Raw genomic sequence first — 24,425 nt, 5'->3', positions numbered from 1 at the left:
TCATGCTGCTGTCATAGAAAAGGAGAACAGATGTTATTTTCTAGTGTATATAAAAGCATCTCCTGAGTCAAAAATAAGTGCTATTCAAGGAGATAAAGTAAGACCCTGTTATAATATTGTTCTAACAACTTCCCATGCATCAGCAATAACACAGTCATCTTTTCCTTACACTCTGAATGGGTGCCTTGGTGTCACAGCAGTTGGCATCTGGATTGGAAGTGTTTTAATAACCCAGCTCCTCCCTAGCGTGCATAAACAACTGCATAGATTTGATGCAGATTCCCAAGAACTGGAATATTTGAAGAGTTTCACAGTTCCTAATCCGTATCTGGCAGCATATCAACTAAAGGGGTGGGGGGGCGGAGAGGCTTTACAATAGGCAGGGGATGCCCACGGATTAAAGGGACTTTCTGAGTCATTAATACCAAGTCCTCATGACCAGAGTACCTTTGGAAGCAAAACAAAGCTTCTGAAGAATTCTAATTAACTTTTGCCACCTTTTAGAACTTCTGGCTCTAATTTTACTCTACTTGATTTTACAGTTTAGCAAAGTAAAGAGATGTATATGCTTACAGTTTCATATTTTATGTTAGTTTGTATTCCCATCTGTTTCATAAAGCCCTTCTTTTGGGTACAGATGGGCAAATCTGATTCATCCTAACTATGTAAATCAGATTGAAGCTGCAACTCCTGTAACTGTTCCACATAATTCTCAAAGTAGAAACACTGGATCTACAACTCGAAAAGCTGTTTTAATGGCCTATATAAGATTGACTTGAATTTTTTCTTTGGATATAGGTTAGTAATGGACATTTGCCTCGCAAGTTAATATAAGCATTTGCAGGTATTTTTAAAAGGCTTTATTATGTTTCTATGGTTATCTCTAAGCGGGCTTAAACAACACAGGACCTTAAAACATAATGTGATTTTAAACAGACATAGCACCTAATTTAGAAACACAATGACAAGCCACTATAGAATATATTCAGGAGAATAAGACTACATCAGACAGATGCTGATGTTCTTTGTTTGGTAGCACATCATGAACTATTACTCTGGAGAAGGGTCTTTATATTCAGTAATGATTCACAACGTCTGGGTTATAGATCACTTGCTTCCATCACCTGGGGGTGCCTGTTAAAAATGAACTGGGATGCAGCTTACATGTTCTGAGTCAGTATCTCTGGAGATGGTACCTTAAGGGTTGCATTTTAACAAGCATCTGATATTTCTGATGCAAAACAAAGTTTAAAACTTTGAAAGCTTTTATTCAGATATATAGAGAAACACGTTCTCTTACTCAGCTGCAGACATATAGAGATGTAAGGTTACTGGTCCCCAGAAACCTCCACCGACTGGCAGAGCCTTACCATCTGCTGCCAGGAGGGCAGTGAGGGCAGAGATGAGCTGCTGATCTCCCAAGGAAAACATCTCATTGAAAGCTCCAGACACAATACTGACACTCCTTATGCATGTGATGAATGAACGGATAACTGGGAAAGCATTACAATCTCATATTTCTATCTATATACACACTGGCAACTCATTAATTAGCTGACCACCCATTTGACAAGTCTCTGTAAAGAAAACAGACCCAAACATTCAGTATACCTACAAAAGTACTCAAGGCACAGCCCTCTTAACGTGGAGCAGAGCTTCCCAGCCAGGATGCCCTGACGCTCAGGTACAAGAGTTCTGAGATATTGTTGCCGGTGGTCCTGTCAGTAAACACGGCCCCTGTCTAGTCACCCAGAGGCAGTCCCAACCACTTTCTCATTGCGTCATACAAATGTTGTCATTTGTATGGTATGGTTTTCTATGGAGGGAGGAAGGCAAACAACAGTTTGGGAAACATTTATAAAGGCATAGGTATGTGTTTGGGGGCTTTATCTCATCATTTAATAATCACCTCTTCGATATCTGGTGTGGGGATTGTACAAAGTTTAAAAAGTAAGAAGTGTTGCTGGAACAAAAAAAAGGCTACACAGAGGTGGCCTCTTGGGCGACATGACTGGTAGGTCTCCTCTGAAGGCTAGTGGATGACTCATGACGGCCTTCCAGCCTCACCGAGTGTCGGGTAGTATACTTGGCACTGAGGGCGTCTAAGAATCAGAGAAGATGTGGCCTCTGCCCTTGTGGAGCTTACCAATGAGACAAGCACACAGACTCAGAGGAAATATTTACAGAGAACCATCAACAGTTTGGGCATGTGTAACACAAAAGCAAGTGATGAGGAACCTGACCCAGGGTCTGCAGGAAAGGATGAAGCCTCCCTGGGGAAATGGGAGCTACCCTGAAGCCCATGAGGTGAGACTCACTAGGACAGGTTAGAGACAAGGGTTCAAGGCAGAGAGAAAAGGTTTGAGGACCAAGACGGCTGAAGCATTGTTTAAAAACGACCTGATCGGTAAAAAGCTGGAGAGTTCAGCAGATACCAGATAACACTGGTTTTGCAGGCTACATTCAGAATTAGGCCTTTAATTCCAAGAGTAAAGAGATGTCACTGAAATTTTTAAGCAGGGAGATATATTCCCAAATGAACTTTTAAAATGTAGGCTCCTGGGCTCCAGACTGAAAGGTTCTGGCTGGCTGGGCCCCTAATCTGTATATTAGAGATGTCAGGGGATCAGATACGGAGTCAGGCCTGTGAAGCATAGATAAGGAACACCAGTGGTCCATGGGTCTATTCTGAGTAGGTGGCCTATGAACTGGCCCTTAAAATACCTTTTCTGGTATGAAAAAGACATAGGTATTCCTCAAATTGTTCATTTATCTAGCCTTATTATTTCTGCTTCTGGATCAAAAGCAATGCCAGCATACTTCATTCTGGTGCCCAGCTGGCACTTGAAATGGGTGCCTCGGCTGGTGCAGCAGACACTGTCAGCCCTGGCCACCCACTGTGCCCACCTGTCTCACTTGCTCTGCCTTCCCAAGGATTACCCGGGTTCTGGCAGCTCTGCCTGCTGTGTGGCAGGGGACATGCTGGGGCATTCGCTCATCCTTCCACCCTGGCAGCCTCGCTCTGTGACCAAAGGGAACTCTCATGTTTGTTTTTTCCACTTTATTCATGTTTTTAATTGAAGGATAATTCCTTTCCAAGTGTTTAAAACAGTTGAGCATGTTCATCCCTATGGTGGGAAAACCTGAGAGGTGTGTTTTACACAGTCTCCCAGAGAGGCCCCAGCAGGACTGTGCTCCTGCTGTTCACAGTGGTAGCTGGTGTGACAATGAAGCTTTACCAGCTGTCTTCCCTTTGTGGCCTCACCTCCCTACTCCCCCACTGGCGCTTTCCTCACCTCTTAAATAAACCACCTGCAATCAAATCTTTGTCTCAAGGTCTGCTTCTGGGAGTGCTAGCTGTCCCTTGCTGTGCCAAATGCCTTTTTAAAAAAATACAGTCTGGATTCATTTCGATATTTGGCAAAACTAATACACTATTGTAAAGTTTAAAAATAAAATAAAATAAAATAAAAATACAGTCTGGTGGACCAATGTTTTGAAAATTATTATGAAGGACGCAAATAAAATGTGTTAAAACCTGACTTGGAACTCCATCCACGTGAGCAACAATTTTGAGAAAAGAGGAAAGAACATTATCTGACATCATGAGAATCATCTTGTTTGAGTGTTCTACTCAAAGTTTAACCTGCTGCTGCTGCTGCTAAGTCGAGTCATTCGTGTCCGACCCCACAGACGGCAGCCCACCAGGCTCCCCCATCCCTGGGATTCTCCAGGCAAGAACACTGGAGTGGGTTGCCATTTCCTTCTCCAATGCATGAAAGTGAAAAGTGAAAGTGAAGTCGTCAGTCGTGTCCGACTCCTAGCGACCCCATGGACTGCAGCGCACCAGGCTCCTCCGTCCATGGGATTTTCCAGGCAAGAGTACTGGAGTGGGGTGCCATTGCCTTCTCCTTAACCTAGACATATGTATATATTTAAAAAATGTGCCGGCCTTACTTTGCTTCTCTGGAATAAAAGAAACAAATAAGCAAACTATTCCTCTTGCAACAAAACTAATAAAAACTAACATTTATTGAGGACTGATTACTTATTACTCACTGTTCTCAGAGCTTTGTACACCTTACCATTCTTAAGACCAGGTAAAAGAATCAGTGATCAAAAAATGTCATGTTTGCTATACACACTACCATGTATAAAACAAATAACTAATAAGGATCTACTGTATAACACGGGGACTCTACTCTGTAATGGCTGATATGGGAAAAGAAGCTAAAAAAGAATGCACATATGTCTAACTGATTCACTTTGCTGTACATCTGAAACTAACACAGTATTTTAAATCAACTATACTCTAATAAGGAGAAGGTGATGGCACCCCACTCCAGTACTCTTGCCTGGAAAATCCCATGGACGGAGGAGCCTGGGGTTGCTGAGTCGGGCACAACTGAGCGGCTTCGCTTTCACTTTTCACTTTCATGCACTGGAGAAGGAAGTGGCAACCCACTCCAGTGTTCTTGCCTGGAGAATTCCAGGGACGGGGGAGCCTGGCGGGCTGCCGTCTATGGGGTGGCACAGAGTCGGACACGACTGAAGTGACTTAGCAGCAGCATACTCTAATAAAAATCTTTTAAAAATTAAGTTTTTAAAAAATATTAAATACGTTCATACAGATTCACTTACAGCAAAGAAGCCAGCTAACTTCAACTCTGTTAATTCTACCTTAAAGCAACCATTCTCAAGCCATAAGATTAGACTTCTTTATTAACAACCTTTCCTTTGTTATCATTTTCCTTTCTGCTGTGAGGAAACTGAGCCCAGCTATCCAGCCCAGGGCCCAGAGAGTTAGTGAAAAGCCTGAAGGTCAAACTGCCAGCACCTCAGAGTATCCTTTTAAAATTTTACACAATATCTTGGCTTTTGAAATAAAAACTTGAGGGATCCTTACCTCCTTGTAAGTCAATGAACTCTGTTGCTATAATCACTACTATGTGAATTAGTACTTCATTTGCCTTAAAGTAAATTTCCTCAAGTGACATGCCCTCATTATAGGGTTCTGAGTTAGGTGAATGAGCTTAGGTTACATTAGTCATGGTTTTAAGGATTAAGAGTAAATCATCACTGTTGTTTCTAATTAAAGAGGTTACAACTCTCCTTCATCCATAGGGCAAAACTGCTTTTCTATGAGGATACTGATACTTTAAATGCCATTGCTTCAACAACATTGCTGTGAACTAAGAATCAGACTAATTCAAATGTTCATTTGGTACATTCGTGAGCTACTAAATATTAAAATAATCAAATAACTGCATTGCCTTAGATTTTAAAGACTCTCCATAAAAGAAAAGTCCCCAAACATAAGTGTGAAGGATCATCTTTCTATTACTGTTTTCTTTTGTAGTATCTTCAGTCAATGCAAGGACAGAGGCCATCTACTTAAAGATACATCAAACAAAACTTGGTTCTTTACTGAATAATCCATAGAGGTTAAAACGTTCCAACTTAACTCCACAAGTGAAATCAAAACCAAATGACTGAGCACATTGTACAAGGAATATGCTAATAATTAAATGAAACAATGTAGATACAAGCACGTGGCGTATAACGAACACTAAAAAGAAAGTCCATTCTTCACAGGGTATCGATCATCTTCTTTACAGAGGGTGATCTTATATAAATATGGATCAGTTCATTGAGAAATATGAATTATCAGGAAATACAATGACTGGGATGTCCAAACTTCTAGTATCAAGCAAGTTCAGCTAAAAGATGGACAAGAGAAATCTTGCCTGATGTGCACATACTTTTATAAAAAATTTGCCTAAATTTTTTTCAATCCAAGTATTGACCCCCACCATTATTTCACATTAAGTCAGGGGCATTTTCAATAATGTACTAGAAGACATCACCATAGAACACAAAACACCTAAGGAAAAAAATGTCTTTCAACCACAGTTACCTCTGAATAACACTAATATTACCACTTTAATTACCTGGTTTCAGGAGACGAAGAGATTTCATTTGTGTCGGCTCTTTTACTTCTTGGAAATGATGGACTAGCTGGAGGCATTTCACCACTTAAACGATCTGGGAAAATTCGGTCTTTATTCAAATTGATTTCTGAATAGGGACAGTTGGCAGCACTAAAACGTTACAAATCGAAAAAAGAGAAGACTCCTATTAGACCATAATTACTTCTTCCAATTAAGACAACAAGCTACAAAATGTAAAATGCAAAAATTTAACTGAATACATAGTTACATAGATTAAACATATAGCAAAAAATTTTTACCTTTAAAACATAATTTAAGTATATTCTGATAAAAAAATATGTCTTTGCCCTAAATTTTTAAATACAATCTCCTGCAATCTCTGGAAGTGAGTAATGGTCAGCAAAGGATTCCCTCTTGTGTTGTCCAAGGGCAGGGCCTGTGTGTAAGTCTGTGAACAATCAGCCCAAGAGAGAAATGCTTAACATAGGAGGGTTGGTGACTGAGGTGGGAGAGAGACAGATGATTGACAGACAGAGCAGACCTGCTTCCCAAAGTGATCTCCAGGCCCTGGGTCATCACAAACTGTTTAATTTCCTTTGTGACAGCTGCTGCCCTCTAAAGGAAGGAGGCTCCCCCATTTCCTGTCTCCAGGCCCATATGCATTCATGATTGCTCAGAAAAAAACATCATCCTGTAGCTAATCCTGTTCCTGATATGAAAAAGGACAAGAAGGCAACTTGGATAATGACCCATCTAGCTCCCTTCCCTTCCACTGGTGACCACTGGGTTGGTCTCTCAGATTCCATCTGGGGATCATTCCTGTCATCCAAGCAAAGGGAATCTGGGTCACTAACTGTTCATTCAGCATGAAGTCAGGACACTCCTGTGCCTGGGCCTCAACCTTCCAACTCCAGAACAACTGGCAGCTTCTGTATCTTGATATAGAATCAACCACTCCGACTAACTGCCTATCTTGGCCCTTGGTTTTTAGGAAACCTCCTGAAATCTGGAAATGATGTGGAGTTAGGTAAATTATGCTAGTGTCCTGCATATTCTTTTCCTCAGATTAGGTAATATTTGGGGAAAATTCTTAAACACTGCCTTTCTGCCCTCTACCAAGAGAATCTGACACATCCTCCTGGGAGGAGAGAAGAGTGTGCACAGGCTCCCAAAGTAATTCTGCAAATGGTCTACAAAATTTATCACAGATAGCTTGTAAGTAAAAGTACATATTTATTTTCTTTACTTACATGTTACTTTATACTGCTATGTCTTATAATAAACTTGGTTAAAACCAAATTCATCTTTAATGAACTCCCTTCCCCTGAAAACAAAAAGGATAAAAAACACAACTATCTCTTCTTGCTCTTGATTTTTTCTTTCTGATAAAGGAAATACACTAACCAACTCTCAGATCACAGTCAAGTTTGATTTTGTTCTTTCTTTTTCATATTGTGTATGTACCCTATTGCAAATTATCTACTTGGTGGCTTAGGAGGTAAAGGATATGCCTGCCATGCAGGAGACCTGGGTTCAATCCCTGGGTTGGGAATCCCTGGAGAAGTAAATGGCTGCCCACTCCAGTACTCCTGCCTGGAGAATCCCATGGACAGAGGAGCCTGATGGCCTACAGGCCATGGACCACAAAGAGTCGAACACAATTGAGTGACTATCACTCAGGAAAAAAGTGGCAGGAAAAAAAATACGAATATAATTTTTTTAATTAATTTCTTTTGATACATGTGTTGCTCTTCCTAGAATATCACAACCATCAAATGTTTGACTCACTGTTAAACACCTGGCTTTACAATTATTGAAAACTGTCTGCATGTTCATTTTGAAGAAAGAAAAGAAAATGAGGGTGCTGATTTCCACCGCACTCTAACACAGGGAAGATTCCCGGGTTTTCAGATGGGCTGGGTTCCCACCTACTCACTACAGTGAATAGCTGTAGTTTAGAAGCTCCCCCAAAGGCAGCCTCTTCCTGTTTGTTGATTACGTGAAGGAAGAGGATGTCTCTCTAGACCACCATATGTAAACACGGGTAGCTCAGACAGGCAAGGCTGCAGAATGTGACTTGGCACCTAAATATCCCCCTTATCTCGGTTGCTAGGGCCAGAGGGAAATTTCAAACTCTCATTTTGAAGCAGGGAAACAATCACAGCCTTCTGAACAAAGACACACTATTGGGCCAGGATGATCAACCAACACAACCCTGTAATGATCGGCTATACATATTATGCTAAGCCTTCTCTTCTTCTGAACCATGAGAAAAATCAAATGGGTTTAAACATCTCCAGTTCTTACAACTACTCTAGGACAGAAAGGGATACCAGCTGGTTCCCATAGTGGGAGGTGATTTAAAAAATAAAAAGGCACAGAATGCAAATGAAGTGTGCACAGAGGGATGGGCAATGCCCCAGACGGAAATCAAGAACCGGGCTCTAAATGTGCTCTGCAGCTCTGTCCACAGTGAGCAAACAAACTTGGAAGACTCTGTTTTACAAGACACTTGTAAAATGAAGAGCATGACAACAAACATTACACAGATGGAGTGTGTTACCCAGGGTATTCTGCTTTACTGGCATGATGTCATCTAACTCCCACAAAACTGGAAAATCATTCTTATTCTAACGCTAATGCAGAGACTGAGGCTTTAAAAAAGGGAACTTGCTTAGTATCATCCCATTAGCATATGAACTCCAGCTGTCTCCTACCGGAGCAAAAAGTACCTTGCAATATTGAATTATTTCTTTATCCTAATCCATGACAATTAAACCTGAGAGTACCACCTCTTAGCAAGATGCTGCTGCCATGAAGCCATGAACTGTGTGTGAATGCTCAGTCACGCCAACTCTTTGCGACCCCATGGACTGTAGTCCACCAGGTTCCTCTGTCCATGGGATTTCCCAGGCAAGAATACTGGAGTGGGTTGCCATTTCCTCCTCCAGGGGATCTTCCAGACCCAGGGATCGAACCTGCATCTCTTGCATCTCCTGCAATGGCAGGCAAGATTCTTTATTACCACACTGCCAAGGAAGCTCAGAAAGGTTAAAAATGAACTGAAGCAGTACTTAACCTTTCTGGGCCAATTTCCTCATTTTTAAGTTTATAAAATTCATATGCAGTTTTAATGATTTTATAAACACAGAAGTGCTGATCAAACTTCTCTGGGAAAAGTGGGTTTCACTAGGCTTATAATCATTTTCATATTTCTTGTCTATTAGGTTTCTAATAACAAACGTAAGTACGGCTTGGCCCGTGGCACAACAACAGGTACACTTACAAACAGTAATGGGCACATGCAATTATACATGTACACACAACTCTGCTGTTACACAGTTCCCCAGACATCAGGGGAACAGATTCACACAGGATTACACAGATCTTTACTATGAGGACTTTATTAGGGTGAACTCTGTTCTATTAGCAAATCATTCCATACCTGCTATATACATATATAAATTCTTGTCCCACTGGCCCCTGTAAGGAGGCAGTTTTTCCTTGGAATGACTGTCCAGTGTATTAGGAAAGGTGGAAAAAACGGCCTTGTTCACCGCCTTCCACTGCTACCTTTACAACCTTTTTAGTTGTAAATACATTTATTTAAACAACTGGATGATATCTTCCATTTCCTAAGTGCTCACATGCTCATTCTCACTCTCTGTCAAGACAGGAATCTATAAAATACAAGTTCTATCCAGCTACTGTGGTTTGCATGAGAGTCTAGCAGTTAAGAGTAAGGGCTTTAGTACCTTAAGAGCCTAGGCTGAATCCTGGGTCTGCCAACTCTCTGATCTTGGGTACTTTTCTCAAGCATTCTAAATCTCTGTTCCCACTTCTATGAAACAGAGATTATAGTAGTGCCAGCTTTATAAAGCTGCTGAGAGAATAAAACGAGGTAACAGATCTAAGTCCTAAAACAGAGCCTGGCACCTAGGAAGTCACACACAAAAAAAAGCCTGCCTAGGATTATTATTTTAAAAGGAGAAGAAGAGGAACACTTAACCCCTACTGGGTAAAAGGCCATCAGCAAAAATAAACAACAGCATTAAAAACTCCACAACATGCCTTGCTTATGGAGGCTCACTGCTTCCCTCAGGAAAAGGTGGTAATTCTGAGCACTACTCATTCATGCGTCTCCAAATCCCTGTTTATACCATGCTGGCCTCCTTAGAAGTGAGGCCTTCTCTGTAGAGCCCATCACCTAGCCCAGTATCTGCACACAGCAGGCACTCAATAAATGTTTGTTCCACGAGTGGACTGAATCTTGAATTAAAATGATGACTGTGGTTTGCAGGTGTATGTCCAGAGTTATTAATTTTTAAAAACTCTCCAGGGACTTTATAAATATCCTTTAGAGGTTGTAGGAAGTACTATTTCTTTTTTTTCTTTTCCTGTTTAATTTTACTGAGATAAAATCTTACATAGGGAAGATTTACTTCACTTCTGAAGACATTAGATATGCAAAATATTCAGTTTTATATAACTTTAGTTTTCTTTTAATCTCTCCTCATTATGCCCTCTCAGTAAGCCAAATGAGTGAATCAAGAAAGGGATACACCATGACACAGCCAATATTAATACTGCCTTGCTAGAGACAGAATTGTCATCTGAGCATCTCTAGAAATGGGAACACTGTGTGTGTCAGTTGCTCAGTTGTATCCGACTCTTGCAACCTCATGGACTGGAGCCCACCAGGCTCCTCTGTCCAAGGGATTCTCCAGGCAAGAGTACTGGAGAAGGTTGCCATTGCTAGAGACAGAATTATCATCTGGCTTCTGAGCATCTCTAGAAATGGGAACACCATATCCACATCCAACTCGCTCACTGAACGTTTATATCGCCACATTTAAAAACAGCACATTCTTAAATTTCATTGTTGAGAACACATTTGTATTTCCAACACTTCTTAGATCAAATTCAACTACTGTAATTTTTGGAGACATTAACAACACATCCTAGTCAAAAGATAGGCTTGTGCTTACATATTCATAAAATTGATACTTCTTGCCAAAAGAGCAACTTTCTTTGTTATCTAAGCAAAGAATGCATGTTTTGATTTATGCAATTTCTCACATTAATCCAAAGAGAATTTTCTCATTACGTTTTCCTAAACACAGCATTCTTGGCAAGGACAAAAATAAATGCCAGTGAAATGAACCTGTCAAAGAATATTCATGATGCAGCAGCTCTTCCGTAAGTCTAGTAAGGAAATGGTAAACATACTATGGTTACTAAGGGTTAATGTTCCGCCAGATAAAGAGCAGTAAGTGCTATGAAGAGAACAGCATATTCAGGGAGACCAAGAAAAGCCAGTGGAGTGGGCTGAGAAAATGGGAAGCCACGACACAGGCAGGAGTTGACACTGTCTGCTACTCCTCTGGATTGCATTCCTGTCCCAAACTATGCACAGATCTGCCGGCTATGTCTGATAGGTGACAAGGAAATGAACACTTCTGTATCAATGCATGTCTTATAAGCCGCGATGTCTACTTCCTCCTCTTTCATTCCCCCAAACAATACGTCATTCTCCATATGGCTTCAATTATACGGAAAGATTTTTTTTTTAACCACATTTCTCCATAACATCTTATATGATTCTCCTTATAATTTCTCCCTTCACTTAGCAAATACAACACTGCATCTGTGAAAAAACACTGCAGAGACAATCACTGAAAGTCTGTGAAATGGAGGTAGCTAGACCACCTCTGAGGTCCACAACCCTTCTGGGGAAAGGTGGTCTTAATGAGTGGCTGGTGCCATCAAGCAGGGGACAGGACTGTAGGCACAGACCTTGCTGTGAAAGGCAAACCTCTCTGCTCAGACCTACCACACCCCTGAAGAGATTACAGACATTGCTCTAAGGTGGATTTTCTTCCCAGAAGACCAAAAAGAAAAATTCTTTGTAAATTTTTGATTGTACCACACAACATAATGTCAATATTCACCCATTTGTAAGATTTCTTTAATCTTTTCCTTCATAATTTGAACAAACTGCCTTTGGTTCAAAGAACATCTTAGGGTTGTAAAGCAGAAAGGTACACATGTCAAAGTTTCAATATTAGTTATTACTTTGTATCTCATATTTCAATTAAATCGAGTTTTTATAGTTTCATTAGTCCCTGAGTTCTTTAAAGGCTAGATCTGTGACTTATTTGGAAAGCCATGCCCGGATTCTCAGTGACAGGGGAGTGGTCAAGGGCACAGTTAGACTGGGTGCTATTCCTGGCTCCTTCCTCATCAGCTGTCAATTAGGCAAGTTAGAGAGACCTCTACAGTATCATGGTGGCTTCACCAAAAAAATGAAGAAAATAATAGTCCAATATTATAGGGTCACTTGAAGGTTATCCAATACATGCTACTAGGAAAAAAAAAAAAAACACCCTACTGCTCAAAAATATTTACTAAATGAAAGAATTTATAGACATATAAAGAAGTCTGGCATACTAATGAGTTATTTGGATTTATATACCATGCTGCTGCTGCTGCTGCTAAGTTGCTTCAGTTGTGTCCGACTCTGTGCAACCCCATAGACAGCAACCCACCAGGCTCCTCTGTCCCTGGGATTCTCCACGCAAGAATACTGGAGTGGGTTGCCATTTCCTTCTCCAATGCATGAAAGTGAAAAGTGAAAGTGAAGTTGCTCAGTCATGCCCGACTCTTAGCGACCCCATGGATGCAGCCTACCAGGCTCCTCCGTCCATGGGATTTTCCAGGCAAGAGTACTGAAGTGGGGTGCACTGCCTTCTCCATTATATACCATAGTCACTCCTTATCCGTGGTTTTGCTTTCTATGGTTTCACTTATCTGAGGTCAATCTAAGTATGAATATGTTAAATGAAAAATTCCAGAAATAATAAATTTTAAACTGTGCACCATTCTGAGCAGCATGATGAAATCTCACAATGTCCCACTCTGGCCCTGTGAGAAGCAAACCACCCCTCAGTCCAGTGCATCCAGCCTGTTAGTGACCTAGTAGCCTCCTCGGTTCCCAGATCCACTGGCAAGGTATCACAGTGCCTGTGTTCAGTCATCCTTGCTGTAATTAACAAGAGCCCCAAAGCACAACAGTGGTGATGCTGGCGCTTCAGGTGCCCGTAAAGTGCTTCCTTGAGGTGAACAGGTGACAACGCTCAACTTCACGGGGAAATCATCTCTACAGCGAAAATGAATCTTCTGTCAAATTGTGAGGAAAAAGAAATTTGTCCTAGTTCTCCTGTCACACCTCAGACTGCGAAAGTGAGGGCCACAGTGTGTAACAGATGCATAGTTAAAATGGAAAAGGCATTCAATGGGTACAATATGACTTTAGAGAGACCACATTCCCATAACTTGTATTACAGTACATTATTTATAACTGTTCTATTTTAATATTATTGTTGCCAATCTCTTAGTGTGCATGATTTATAAGTCAAACTGTATCATAGGTATGTATGAATAGGATAAAACATGATATATATAGGGTTCAGTACTATCCCAGGTTTCAGGCATCCACGGGGGATCTTGGAACATACCCACACAGGGATGGGGAGGGTAGGAGAGATACTACTGTAATGCCTGAAAGTAATCCAGCTGCCTTCACTGGCCAATACTGAATCACTCCTAGGATATAGTATTTTTATCTCCCCTTAATCATACTGCTTTTGGCTTGGAGTCATACAAGCCATGAAAAGGATTTTTAAATGGATATTTGCAAGTGGAATCATGATCCTGTCTACATGCAGATTTTTACCCTGGAACACACTGAACCCCATAAAACAAACTTGGCAGCAGTGCTGCAAAAGGCTTTGAGGTTATAGAAATTTAAGGAAGAAGAAACCTATATGAAGATAAAACAACCAGGTCAATTTTACAATTCCTATTAATGCTTAGAGAAACAGGCAGGGCAATCTTCAGATGTTTTAAGCACGGAGATTCACAACCTGCATAAACTAGATAAACAAGGAATCATTTTTCTTACTGGGCAGTCCAATTAACATGCAGTTAGAACACTTTACACTGACAAATTATTATTTTAATATATACAAGAATAGGTGATGCCTCTGTTCTCTAAAAATCCCAGTTAAAATCACAGAAATTTCTTTCTATTCCAGTAATATTTGAATATGTCTACAAATAGCCCAAACTGCCCAAGTAACACATCAAATTTCAAATGTATAATTTTGGTTTCTCTTTTAAGTTACTTAGAAGTAAGAGAAAAATATTGAAAGGCATTTAATTTTGACCAATGTATTCTGAAATGTGTCTATTTATATTTGTGCTTTTTGTGATCTTTGCTGCTAATCTACAATAATCTCACCTCTCACTATTCAAATTGTTGAGTCACCCAATCAGAATATTTTACCAAACAAATACTTTCAACAAGGCCTGCCCTCTTCTCACTATTAATGGTCAACCCCAAATGACTTTAAGACATAAAGTATCTATAAAACTAGTCAGGTTGCCAAGAAACTACTGTAAATCTATTTAAATTCACGAATGCATTCTCTCTCAGGAATATTTAACTACACATACACTCTTTATTTTTACATGGTCACCGTAGCAACCATAGTTCATATGGATGTGAATGCAGAATTAGTTCATATCTATTAAGTATCCATGGAAATCATTACTGTCCACCTACAAGGGACAGGCACCCTCTGTCTGACCACAGAAGGAACTTCCATGTGAGTGGAAGCACCAAATACCTGTGAGGGCCCAGGTGTCTCGCTCTCTTAAAATGGCCAATCCCTTTACATCCTGGGGTTGTGCAGCCACCGTGTTCTGAGGCTTCCATCAGTTCTAAGGGGCCTATTAAAACGCCAAAAGAAAAAAGCAAAAAGTTAAGGCTGTAAGAGGCAAATGCCTTGGAGCAGAAGAAGAAAAAAAACAAAACAAAACAATTTTTCAATCAACACTTATACAAAGAAAAAGAAGGCCCTACAAAATTAAAACTATGTTTAAAGTCTCTACTTCTAAAGGTTTTCCCTAGTACTTTGTTCACAATGTCTTTCTTTAATAGTGAAACGGTAAACTTTGACCCAACCCTCTTTCAAAATGTCACAAATTCCAGAGATACCTAAATCTGAAATAATGAGATGATTCTAAACAGCTTGATCAAGTAAATAACATAATTAATATATGAATACTCGCACGCTGTGAAAACTTCAAACAACACACCAGGATACAAAGAACAGCTACAGATCCCCTTTAAGCGACTCTCTTCACATTTCATAGCCTCCTTAGTCCTGACTAACCATGTTACTGTGACCTTCCTAGATGTTCCAAGCATTCCCAAATGTACGTACATTTGTGTATGTACATGTGTCACATCTTTGGTTTACTTCTGCCACATAAATTAGGGACAACATGGGTATATACTATTCTGAAGCAGTCTTCTTTGGTCTTTAGCTTCAACTCAATAGTAATATTTTTATGATTTGCACAGTAGTTGTACTATGAGTGCACCAAGGTTTAAGCGATATTTGTTACCAAGGTTTATTATTTTAAACATACTGTGACCAACATCGTGCAGTGCATTCTGGTGGCCTTCTGCAGTTTCTAGGTGACATCCAGGAATGAAGCCACTAGTTGGGAAGGGCATGATAAATTTTTAAGAAACCCCATAATAATGTATTGTATTTGCCACATTTTTCTTTCTACAATGTATTTACTTTCCACCACAACTGAAATCCAATATGTTAAGCCCAAGGCTTCCCCGGTGGCTTAGCGGTAAAGGATCTGCCTGCAATGCAGGAGCCGAAGGAGACATGGGTTCAATCCCTGGGTGGGGAAGATTCCCTAAAGGGGGCATGGCAACCCACTCTAGTATTCTTACCTAGAGGATCCCATGGACAGAGCAGCCTGGTGGGCTACAGTCCACAGGGTCGCACAGAGTCAGACATGACTGAAGTGACAGCACACACTCTTGGTGTACCTTTTTAAAAAAATTGAATTTAACTAAAATGTTTATTGAGGTGACGGTAGATTCACATGCAATTGTGAGTAATAACACAAAGGGAGATCCCTTTGCACTCTGCCCAGTTTCTCCTGATGGTACTACTTTGCAGAACTATTGTATCCAGTCACTATCAATATATTGACATTGATACATCAAATTTTGATAGTCTGACAAATTGTCTTCCAAAATTTAGTACTAGTTTTAAAACATGACAATACTGCTAAATAAAAGAAAGTCTAGGCACACACTACTTTTTCAGATATTAAATTTCTTCTTTTATGTACTTTTGACTATCAGGTTAACTAAAAATGCAGTAAGAGGAAAAACGATTACACAGAGAAAAAATGTACAGGAGAGAAGCAGAATGAGAAGGAAAAGAGAATATTAAGCACACTACGCAACAGTGGAAACACTTCTTAAAGTAATCCTTGTGTATCTTACTCAAAGGAGGTTGAAGAGGATGCCCAGTTTTTGAACACCAACCAACAGGGTGAATGTCAGGAGAATCTGCATCTATCCAGTAATCATAGCAACTATTCCAGCCATCAAAGTGAACCTGGATAACAAAAAAAGATCAACAGTTTAATTCAGGTCACAAAAATCCCTACAGTAAAAACTCTGCCAATGGTAACCATCTTCATTCTAACTTATAAATAGTACACTGAATATACAAATAAACACAATAGATGTCAGATGGATAAAAATTCAAATGTTGAAAACTGTACAATAAAAGTTCTAGAAGAAAGCATGAATTACCGAACTCTTAAGAGCTCAGTAGCCTTCGTAAGCAAGATGCCAAACTCAAGAGCCATAAATGAGAGATGGATCAATTTGACTACATCAAAGTTCAAATCTTCACAATGGCAAATACGACTGTTAGCAAGATGAAAAACCCAAAAGAAACCTGAAAAACATATTTGTTAATGCATGACAATGTACTTTGTTCCTCAATTCGTAAAAAAATCACATATCATAAAAAGATGAAAAATCTAATAGAAAAGGTGGAAAAGCAACAAACAGCTCATTAACAGAAAAATAAATGGTAAACATATGAAAAGACAATTTCACTTAAAACTAAAAAGGTACAAATTAAAATCCACAAGATGCAATACTTTTCCTTTCAATCTGCCAGAATGTTCCATTTTGGTGATTCCTAGAGCTAGTGAACATGAGATTAATGGACGCTCTCATAGACCACTGACAAGAGCCTTGACTGATGAGATATTTCTGGAGAGGTATTTGGCAACAGTGATTAACACTTAAAATATATCATCTTTGACTTGATAATCTAAATAATTCATTGTTGTACCAGAAAAAAAACCAGAATGCCTACCATCTACAAGACTGGTTATATAACTTACGGTATGTTTATGTAACAGAGAAGTACAGAGTTACTAAAGCACGTATGCTGCTGCTGCTAAGTGGCTTCAATCATGTCTGACTCTGTGCCACCCCACAGACGGCTCCCCCGTCCCTCGGATTCTCCAGGCAAGAACACTGGAGTGGGTTGCCATTTCCTTCTCCAATACATGGAAGTGAAAAGTGAAAGTGAAGTTGCTCAGTCGTGTCCGACTCTTAGCGATCCCATGGACTGCAGCCCACCAGGCTCCTCTGTCCATGGGATTTTTCCAGGCAAGAGTACTGGAGTGGGTTGCTATTGCCTTCTCCGAAAGTATGTATATATGGGTTCAAAATAATGTCCTTTACAATGGATCTGCTTTCTCAAGCTTAGAAATCAATTAATCCTAGAATTAAATCCCACAGAATTCCACATCTGGAGGAAATCATGGATAAAATTTTAAAATGGAGAAAAAAATCACAAAGTTAGTCAGGAGGAGTAACAAGCTTAAGATTCACAGATCCAAAATAAACTTGTTCATCCTTCACATACATTGCATATAAAAGCAACACTTAAAGCTGTTTAATTTGAAACAACCCTTTTCTTTCCTCTGATCAAAAGTAACATTCAAATAACACTGATTAAGAATATCAGCTTACGCTGTCAGTACTACCAATAACTAAGAAGTTATACATAGTTCATAGCGTAAAGTAAATTTTAAGCATTCTAATTCTCAACTAATCATCAAGTGATAGTGTTCTATTTTACTAAATACATGAAACTCTGTTTTCTTATATTCCTATTCCTAAATTTCATTTCTTCCACACTGGAAACAATGTTCATGTAACTCATGTAAAATTTGTTACATTTTACAAAATTTAGCTATCTTCCTGTGGCAAACAAACTCAATCCTAATAAGTAAATGGTTCTCCGACCTGGATTACTAGGTCGACCTCCACACTAGAATTACTTGTGATAACTAAAAATAAGAAGGAAAAAACAATGGGTGAGCCCACCAAGGAGGTTCTAAACTTAGAAGTATAACTTGGGTTCTGTGCACCTAACATGTCATTTACTTAACTTCTAAGTAACTCTACTGTATACTGAAAATTTCCAGTGATACTAAAAAGGACACTATTGTACTGCAATATAGAGTCCAAAAATCTTGGTATCATCATAAATAAAAGGGTTCTTTTAATAATTTCCTCCCAAATACCTTTAAGAATATGTTGAAGATAATATATCTAATGATACCATAAACCCCTTCCTGCTGCTGCTGCTGCTAAGTCGTGTCCAACTCTGTGCAACCTCAAACCCCTTCCTAGTTTTCATTAAAACTGATATCTCAGTTTGGCAATGAAAAGTCATCTATCAAAGATGACAGATCTATTGACAATATATGACAATATTCAACAAAAAGGAGACAATATTTTAGTTACTGTAAATAAGCTGAATCTCTTCTACAAACTAGGCTGGCTGGCAACTGGGAGAATTTTAGCAATTTAAGATTAAATTTCAGAGTTAAAATTTAATTTAAATATTATGAACAGAGGAACAATACAATTCTCTAATAAGGAGCAAATGCACTTAAAAACTGCTATTTAATCACTTATATGTGGAATCTAAAAAATCATACAAGTAAACGTATATGCAAAACAGAAAGATTCACAGATATAGAAAGCAAACCAGCGGTTATCAAAGGGGAGAGAGAGGGGAGAAAGAACAAATTAGCAGTACAGGATTCGGTTCAGTTCAGTTCAGTTCCGTCGCTCAGTCATGCCTGACTCTTTGCAATCCCCCTGTCCATCACCAACTCCCGGAGTTCAGTACAGGATTAATAGATTACAAACTACTGTGCATAAAACAGATCAGCAACAAGGATATACTGTACAGCAAAGGGAATTATAGCCATTATCTTGTAATAACTTTTAATAGAGTATAACCTGCAAAGATACTGAATCACACTGTACATTTGAAACTAATAAAATATTATAAGTCAAGTGTACTTTAATTAAAAATTGCTATCAGAAATATGTGTGCATTAGTTGCTCAGTCGTGTCCAACTCTTGAGACCCCATGGACTGTAGCCTGCCAGGCTCCTCTGTCCAAGGAATTCTCCAGGCAATAATACTGAAGTGGGTTGCCATTCCCTTCTCCAGGGGATCTTCCCAACCCAGGAATTGAACCTGGGTCTTCTGCATTGCAGGCAGATTCTTTACCATCTTAGCCACTAATACTTCAATTAAAGATTGCTATCAGAAATTATGCAAACATAATATATAAAAAAATTAAACCTAATTAATACTCTTACTATGGAAGCCCAGATGAAATAAATTTATTATAGTTTGTATAGTTTCATTTCATCTTTACTACTTGAGTCACTGGCACATTAAGAGGTTTTCATAAACAAAAAAATCAGACTTTCTTATAATGCTAAGTGATAATTGTTCTCTTGCTGGGTCCTATTTTGAAATGAAATAAAATTACCTAACAAAGAGTAAGAGAGAAAGATACATAAACATGCAACATGAAATATTTAAGCATTGTACAAAACACAAGTGAAAGTGAAACTCATTCAGTCGTATCCAACTCTGCAATCCCAAGGACTACACAGTCCATGGAATTCTCCAGGGCAGAATACTGGAGTGGGTAGCCTTTCCCTTCTCCAGGGGGATGTTTCCAACCCAGGGATTGAACTCAGGTCTCCCATATTGCAGGCAGATTCTTTACCAGCTGAGCCATAAGGGAAGCCTAAGAGACATCCAAAATTACTTATAATAGAAATGTTCCACTATAAAGACAATTAACATAAAAGCAACTCAGCAATGAGGCTGAATGAAAATTCTAAAGAAAATAGACTACTAGATATCAAAGCATAGTACAGATAATTTAAAATATTTTAAATCACAGTTTAGGAAATTAGATACATTTTTTACCTAAAAATGTAATTTGGACCCTTTATAAAAACTGAATATTCATTATTGACAATTTCCAGATGAAGACAGATAATAGTTTTTGAGAGCACAGTATTTCATTTTTTTAAAAAAACTAATTTGGTTGGATTTTCTGTTGAGGTGAAAGGCAACTCAATAAACCACATTTTAGACCCAGGTGCTTATTTGCACTCTCTTCTGAAATGAAAGTTATGTGTGACAATGTATAAACCCAGAAGGACAAACGGAGAAGCAAAGTAGCTGACAGACGTGGCAATGATGAGTGCAGAGGGCACAAGTGGGTGAGGGAGAGCTGAGCCACTGGAAGAGAGGGGGTGGGTTGCAACCCAGACGCCGAGAGAGGGAGAGCAGGGCCGGGGAGAACGAGCTCACTGTGTAGAATCCAGAAGGACTCAATGTGGAGGCAGCAAGTATGTCAGGGGGTCTGGAAAATGACAGGACTGGCTCAAGTCTGAATATGGAGATTTATGCAAGATAATGAAAAAAAACCCTCATACGAAAGTATGTTATCACAAAACATCAAAATATTAGGGACAAAGATAATCTTGAGAGTTTCCAGAGAGAAATTGTCAAAGAGAAGGAAGGAACCCAGTGGCCTTGGATGTCTCAAAAACCAACATCCCATAAAAAAAAAAAAAAACCCGAACTTAATTAAAAAAAAATATATATATATACACACACTATTGGAAAATGAAGTATTATATCGCCTTCTGAACAGATTACCTTATACACTGTATCTACTTTTTCTTCCAAATACATACTTAAAATATTAAAAGTCAGTCATAAATAAGGAGAAAACTTACATAAAGTAGAAAAACACTTACAAAGATACATAATCACCTAATTTGCATATTCCTATGATTTTACTAATGTAATTTGAGGACTTCACGAATTAAATGTCTGCTGAAGTTTTCATCCAAGATGTCTTGTTAAAAAAAAAAGAAAAACAAAAGCACAACAGAAAATACTTACTTTTATTCGGTGATCATCTGTGTCTGCAACTGTTGCTACTCTAATAAACATGGGATTTCTTTTGTCTATGACCTCAAGCTTCATTTTTTTCTGGAATCCATGTGGTGGCTTCTGCCGTAACAGAAAATTTTATATAGTGAGACACAGAGGAAGGGAAGGTGAGCTCTATGTCACAAAGATAGAGTTAAAAAAAAAAAACTGAACTATTATAAGAGAACCAGCCTCCCGAACTCAAGTTCCTAAAACGGCTTTGGACTTCATTCTCCTTACAAAAAAAAAAAAAAATCCCAAATCACACAGCCAAGCCTGCAGGCGATAGAAAGAGCCTGAGTAACTAGCCACAGGAGCAAACAGGAAGTCAAAAATCTTAAGCTGAAATTCAGAACACTGTGGTTTTTCTGATTAGTCATAGGGAAGACAAGAATTTTTTCTCATTACTTGGAGCTGTCTTGGCAAAAGTCAACAAACATGAAAGTTATAAAAGAGAGGGAAGAACATTGAAGTTGTGGAGAGGAGACATAGAAATTAGCTTGACACAAAAAAGTAACAGAAGTCTTTCTAAGAAGAAAATTAGCAATCAAGACACACAGGTAGAACTGTTCTACAAAGAACAGGAATGGGGCTACCTACATCTCAAAACTCAGCAGAAACCTACAACCCTCTGAAAAATTTATGGGCAGAAGGAAAGGTGATGGCTAACAGGTATAATAAAAGTCTGGCTGTGAAAATCAAGTGTGAAAATTATGCAAAGGATGCAAAACAATTAATGCAAGGCACCTAAAGGCCAAGCTAAAGGAATTCTGATTTTCTCTCTGAAATCACTGTGACACTAGATATACAAACTGAGTTTGACATGATTTTATCCAGTTCAAAGCAAAACTGCAAAGCAGCTCTTTTCTGTATGAGGCTAAGTTAGAGGGTCAGATAAAAATCTATAAAATTTCATGACTCTAAACATTACTCATGTATAATCCTGAATTTATGGCTTTTCTTAATGTAACAAATTTTCTCTCAAAAATTTTTATGTTCTTTTCTGATGTATTTGGATCCATATCTACTAATTAATTTTATCATTAAAAATCCTATAAATTTACACACAAAAGGATTTATTAAAAATGTTGCTTATAATACTGTCACTTTTTTTAAAAAAAATCAAGTATTTAATATATCTTTCTTTTCTTAAATACTAATTATAAAGCAAGTTGCTTGAGATTTAAAAAAATTTTAAATACATTTCATTTTTGTATTCTTCCCTTGCACACAAATGACGTTAACTTTGAATCTTAATAGGCAAGAAGCAATTACCTGGATTAGAAAGACACTATAATCAAAACAGATGACCTTGTATTGTGGTAGTCAAACATGATGATTTATAGCAATAATATTAAAACACACACATACACACAACATCTCAGCTTGCCATAAACAAACCCAAAGGAATGAAGAAATAAAGTTTTCATTATAAAACAATAGATATCTTGTGCTGTTTGGTCTTTCAGAATATCTAGCTGGAAAAACAGAAGTCTGCTGTACAATCAACTCACTGCAAACCAATTCAAACATAATTATTTTCCAAGGAGACTTTAAAGTCCAAAATGGAAGTATTCTTTAGTTGGCAACAACAAACCCCCTCCCCGCCCCAGTAATCATTTCCCTTTCAAAATTGTAAAAATTCAAAAACATCTTCTTTGGTCTTCTGCTTCTCTCTCGTTTCTGTTTACCAATACTTTTTCTGTTCTTAAATTTCAATGACTGAACACTATTACCAACATAAATGAATCAAATATTGTAAAGTATAATATCTCACCACTTTGAAAGCTCTTGCAGGAGCAGGTAAAGAATTGGTTTCTTCTAAGTATTTATCCCAAGAAAAATGTTTCACATTTGGATAACCTAAGAATGAAAACAGTAAATCCTATCAAGTTTAACCAAAGTGATAGTGACAACCACAAGCAGGCCTATGAAATGATGAGATATTGTTATCATTACAATGAAGAAAAGCATGCTCATATTACACAAAACAAACTTAAACTGATTACACACTTGGAACCACATGTAATAATGAAATAGTTTTCATCTAGATCATGATTTCTCTATTAACTTTTAAATGAGAATATATATAATTTGCATTCTCAAGTTAGGACAGTCTTACAACACAAGATATACACAAACACACAAATATAAACACCCTTTAGTCTAGGTATTTCACTTCTATCAATCTAGGAAGAATCTCATATGTGTGTACAAAGAAAATACATCATTTGTAAATGTGAAAATGTAAAATCAGTTAAATGACCATCAATATAGAAATATACACACACACATACACACACACACACACAAATATCGTAAATGTAAAACAGAAAGCATTTATTAAAAAGAGTGAGGCAGGTTTATATATACACCAATATGTGAAATATTCCAGACAATCATATTGTTAGGCCAAGTAAGTTAAAATACATCATGGAACAGTACTGATAGAATGTATAAAAACAACATCTTTCCTCCGTCTCACTCTCCCTGTTTCCTCCAGAGTCCAAAGCCCCTTAGGTAGACATGAGTAGAAATTAGCGTTGGCCCAGTAGGGGAGGAAACCGGCTACTTTATGTAATCCTCTTTATGGCTACTTTATGTAGTCTTTACTTACTGAAAAAGAGAAAATAGAAGCCAGATTTCTCACTGACTATAAATATGAAAAGTGAAAAACCAGAATGAATTTGGTGGTGTTAGATATGAACTGCAGCTAATGGTATACATTCATGGTTTTCAATATCTATAAATGGATATAGAAATCAACAAATTTTTATATATTTACTTAACCATATGTCCCCTGAAAGGCCAACAGCAGCATTAGTTCAGAAGCAGTGAGCATATCAAGTGTCCAGATAGCATCTACAAATCGTTCTCTATAAAAATAAACCATGGAGTCTGGGAAAAATGGGTGATGTCAAGGTTGGGTCAGGGAAAGCACAAGATAAGCCCGGCTGTGCCAGAAAATAGGAAATGTCTCCAAAAAATAATAAAAAATGTCAAAAGGACACAGAAACCAGCCTAAAGGGTCCCCCACTGGCCAAATGTAAGAAAATCTGAACATGAAAATAAATAATGTTAGTAATGGAATATAAGCCACTGATGATAATAGTAATATTTGGGTCCATGTTGATATAAATAAATTAACTGAATGCATAAACAGGAAGACGAGAAAGTTATTTTTTGCAGAAGAATGTCATCTAATTATGTACAATGAAAGACTAAGAAAAATTACC

The 24,425-nt window shown here is 38.3% G+C and overlaps 1 protein-coding gene across 10 annotated transcripts in view; it reads right to left on the bottom strand.

Annotated features, from left to right (window-relative positions):
- The window catches only part of L3MBTL3 (L3MBTL histone methyl-lysine binding protein 3), a 104,884-nt gene that overhangs the window by 23,962 nt on the left and 56,497 nt on the right, over window positions 1-24,425 (bottom strand). For all 10 annotated transcript variants that reach the window (XM_061427938.1, XM_061427945.1, XM_061427944.1 and 7 more), the window contains 5 exons: window positions 22,967-23,052; window positions 21,160-21,270; window positions 16,336-16,450; window positions 14,642-14,744; window positions 5,952-6,101 (listed from right to left, as the gene is read on the bottom strand). In XM_061427938.1, coding sequence (XP_061283922.1) covers window positions 5,952-6,101; window positions 14,642-14,744; window positions 16,336-16,450; window positions 21,160-21,270; window positions 22,967-23,052 — 565 coding nt within the window. The remainder of the gene's footprint in view (window positions 1-5,951; window positions 6,102-14,641; window positions 14,745-16,335; window positions 16,451-21,159; window positions 21,271-22,966; window positions 23,053-24,425) is intronic.

This window comes from Bos javanicus, chromosome 9 (genome assembly GCF_032452875.1).
Source record: "Bos javanicus breed banteng chromosome 9, ARS-OSU_banteng_1.0, whole genome shotgun sequence".
In the NCBI taxonomy this organism is placed as follows: Eukaryota; Metazoa; Chordata; class Mammalia; order Artiodactyla; family Bovidae; genus Bos; species Bos javanicus.
This window is presented reverse-complemented; position numbering and strand designations above follow the sequence as displayed.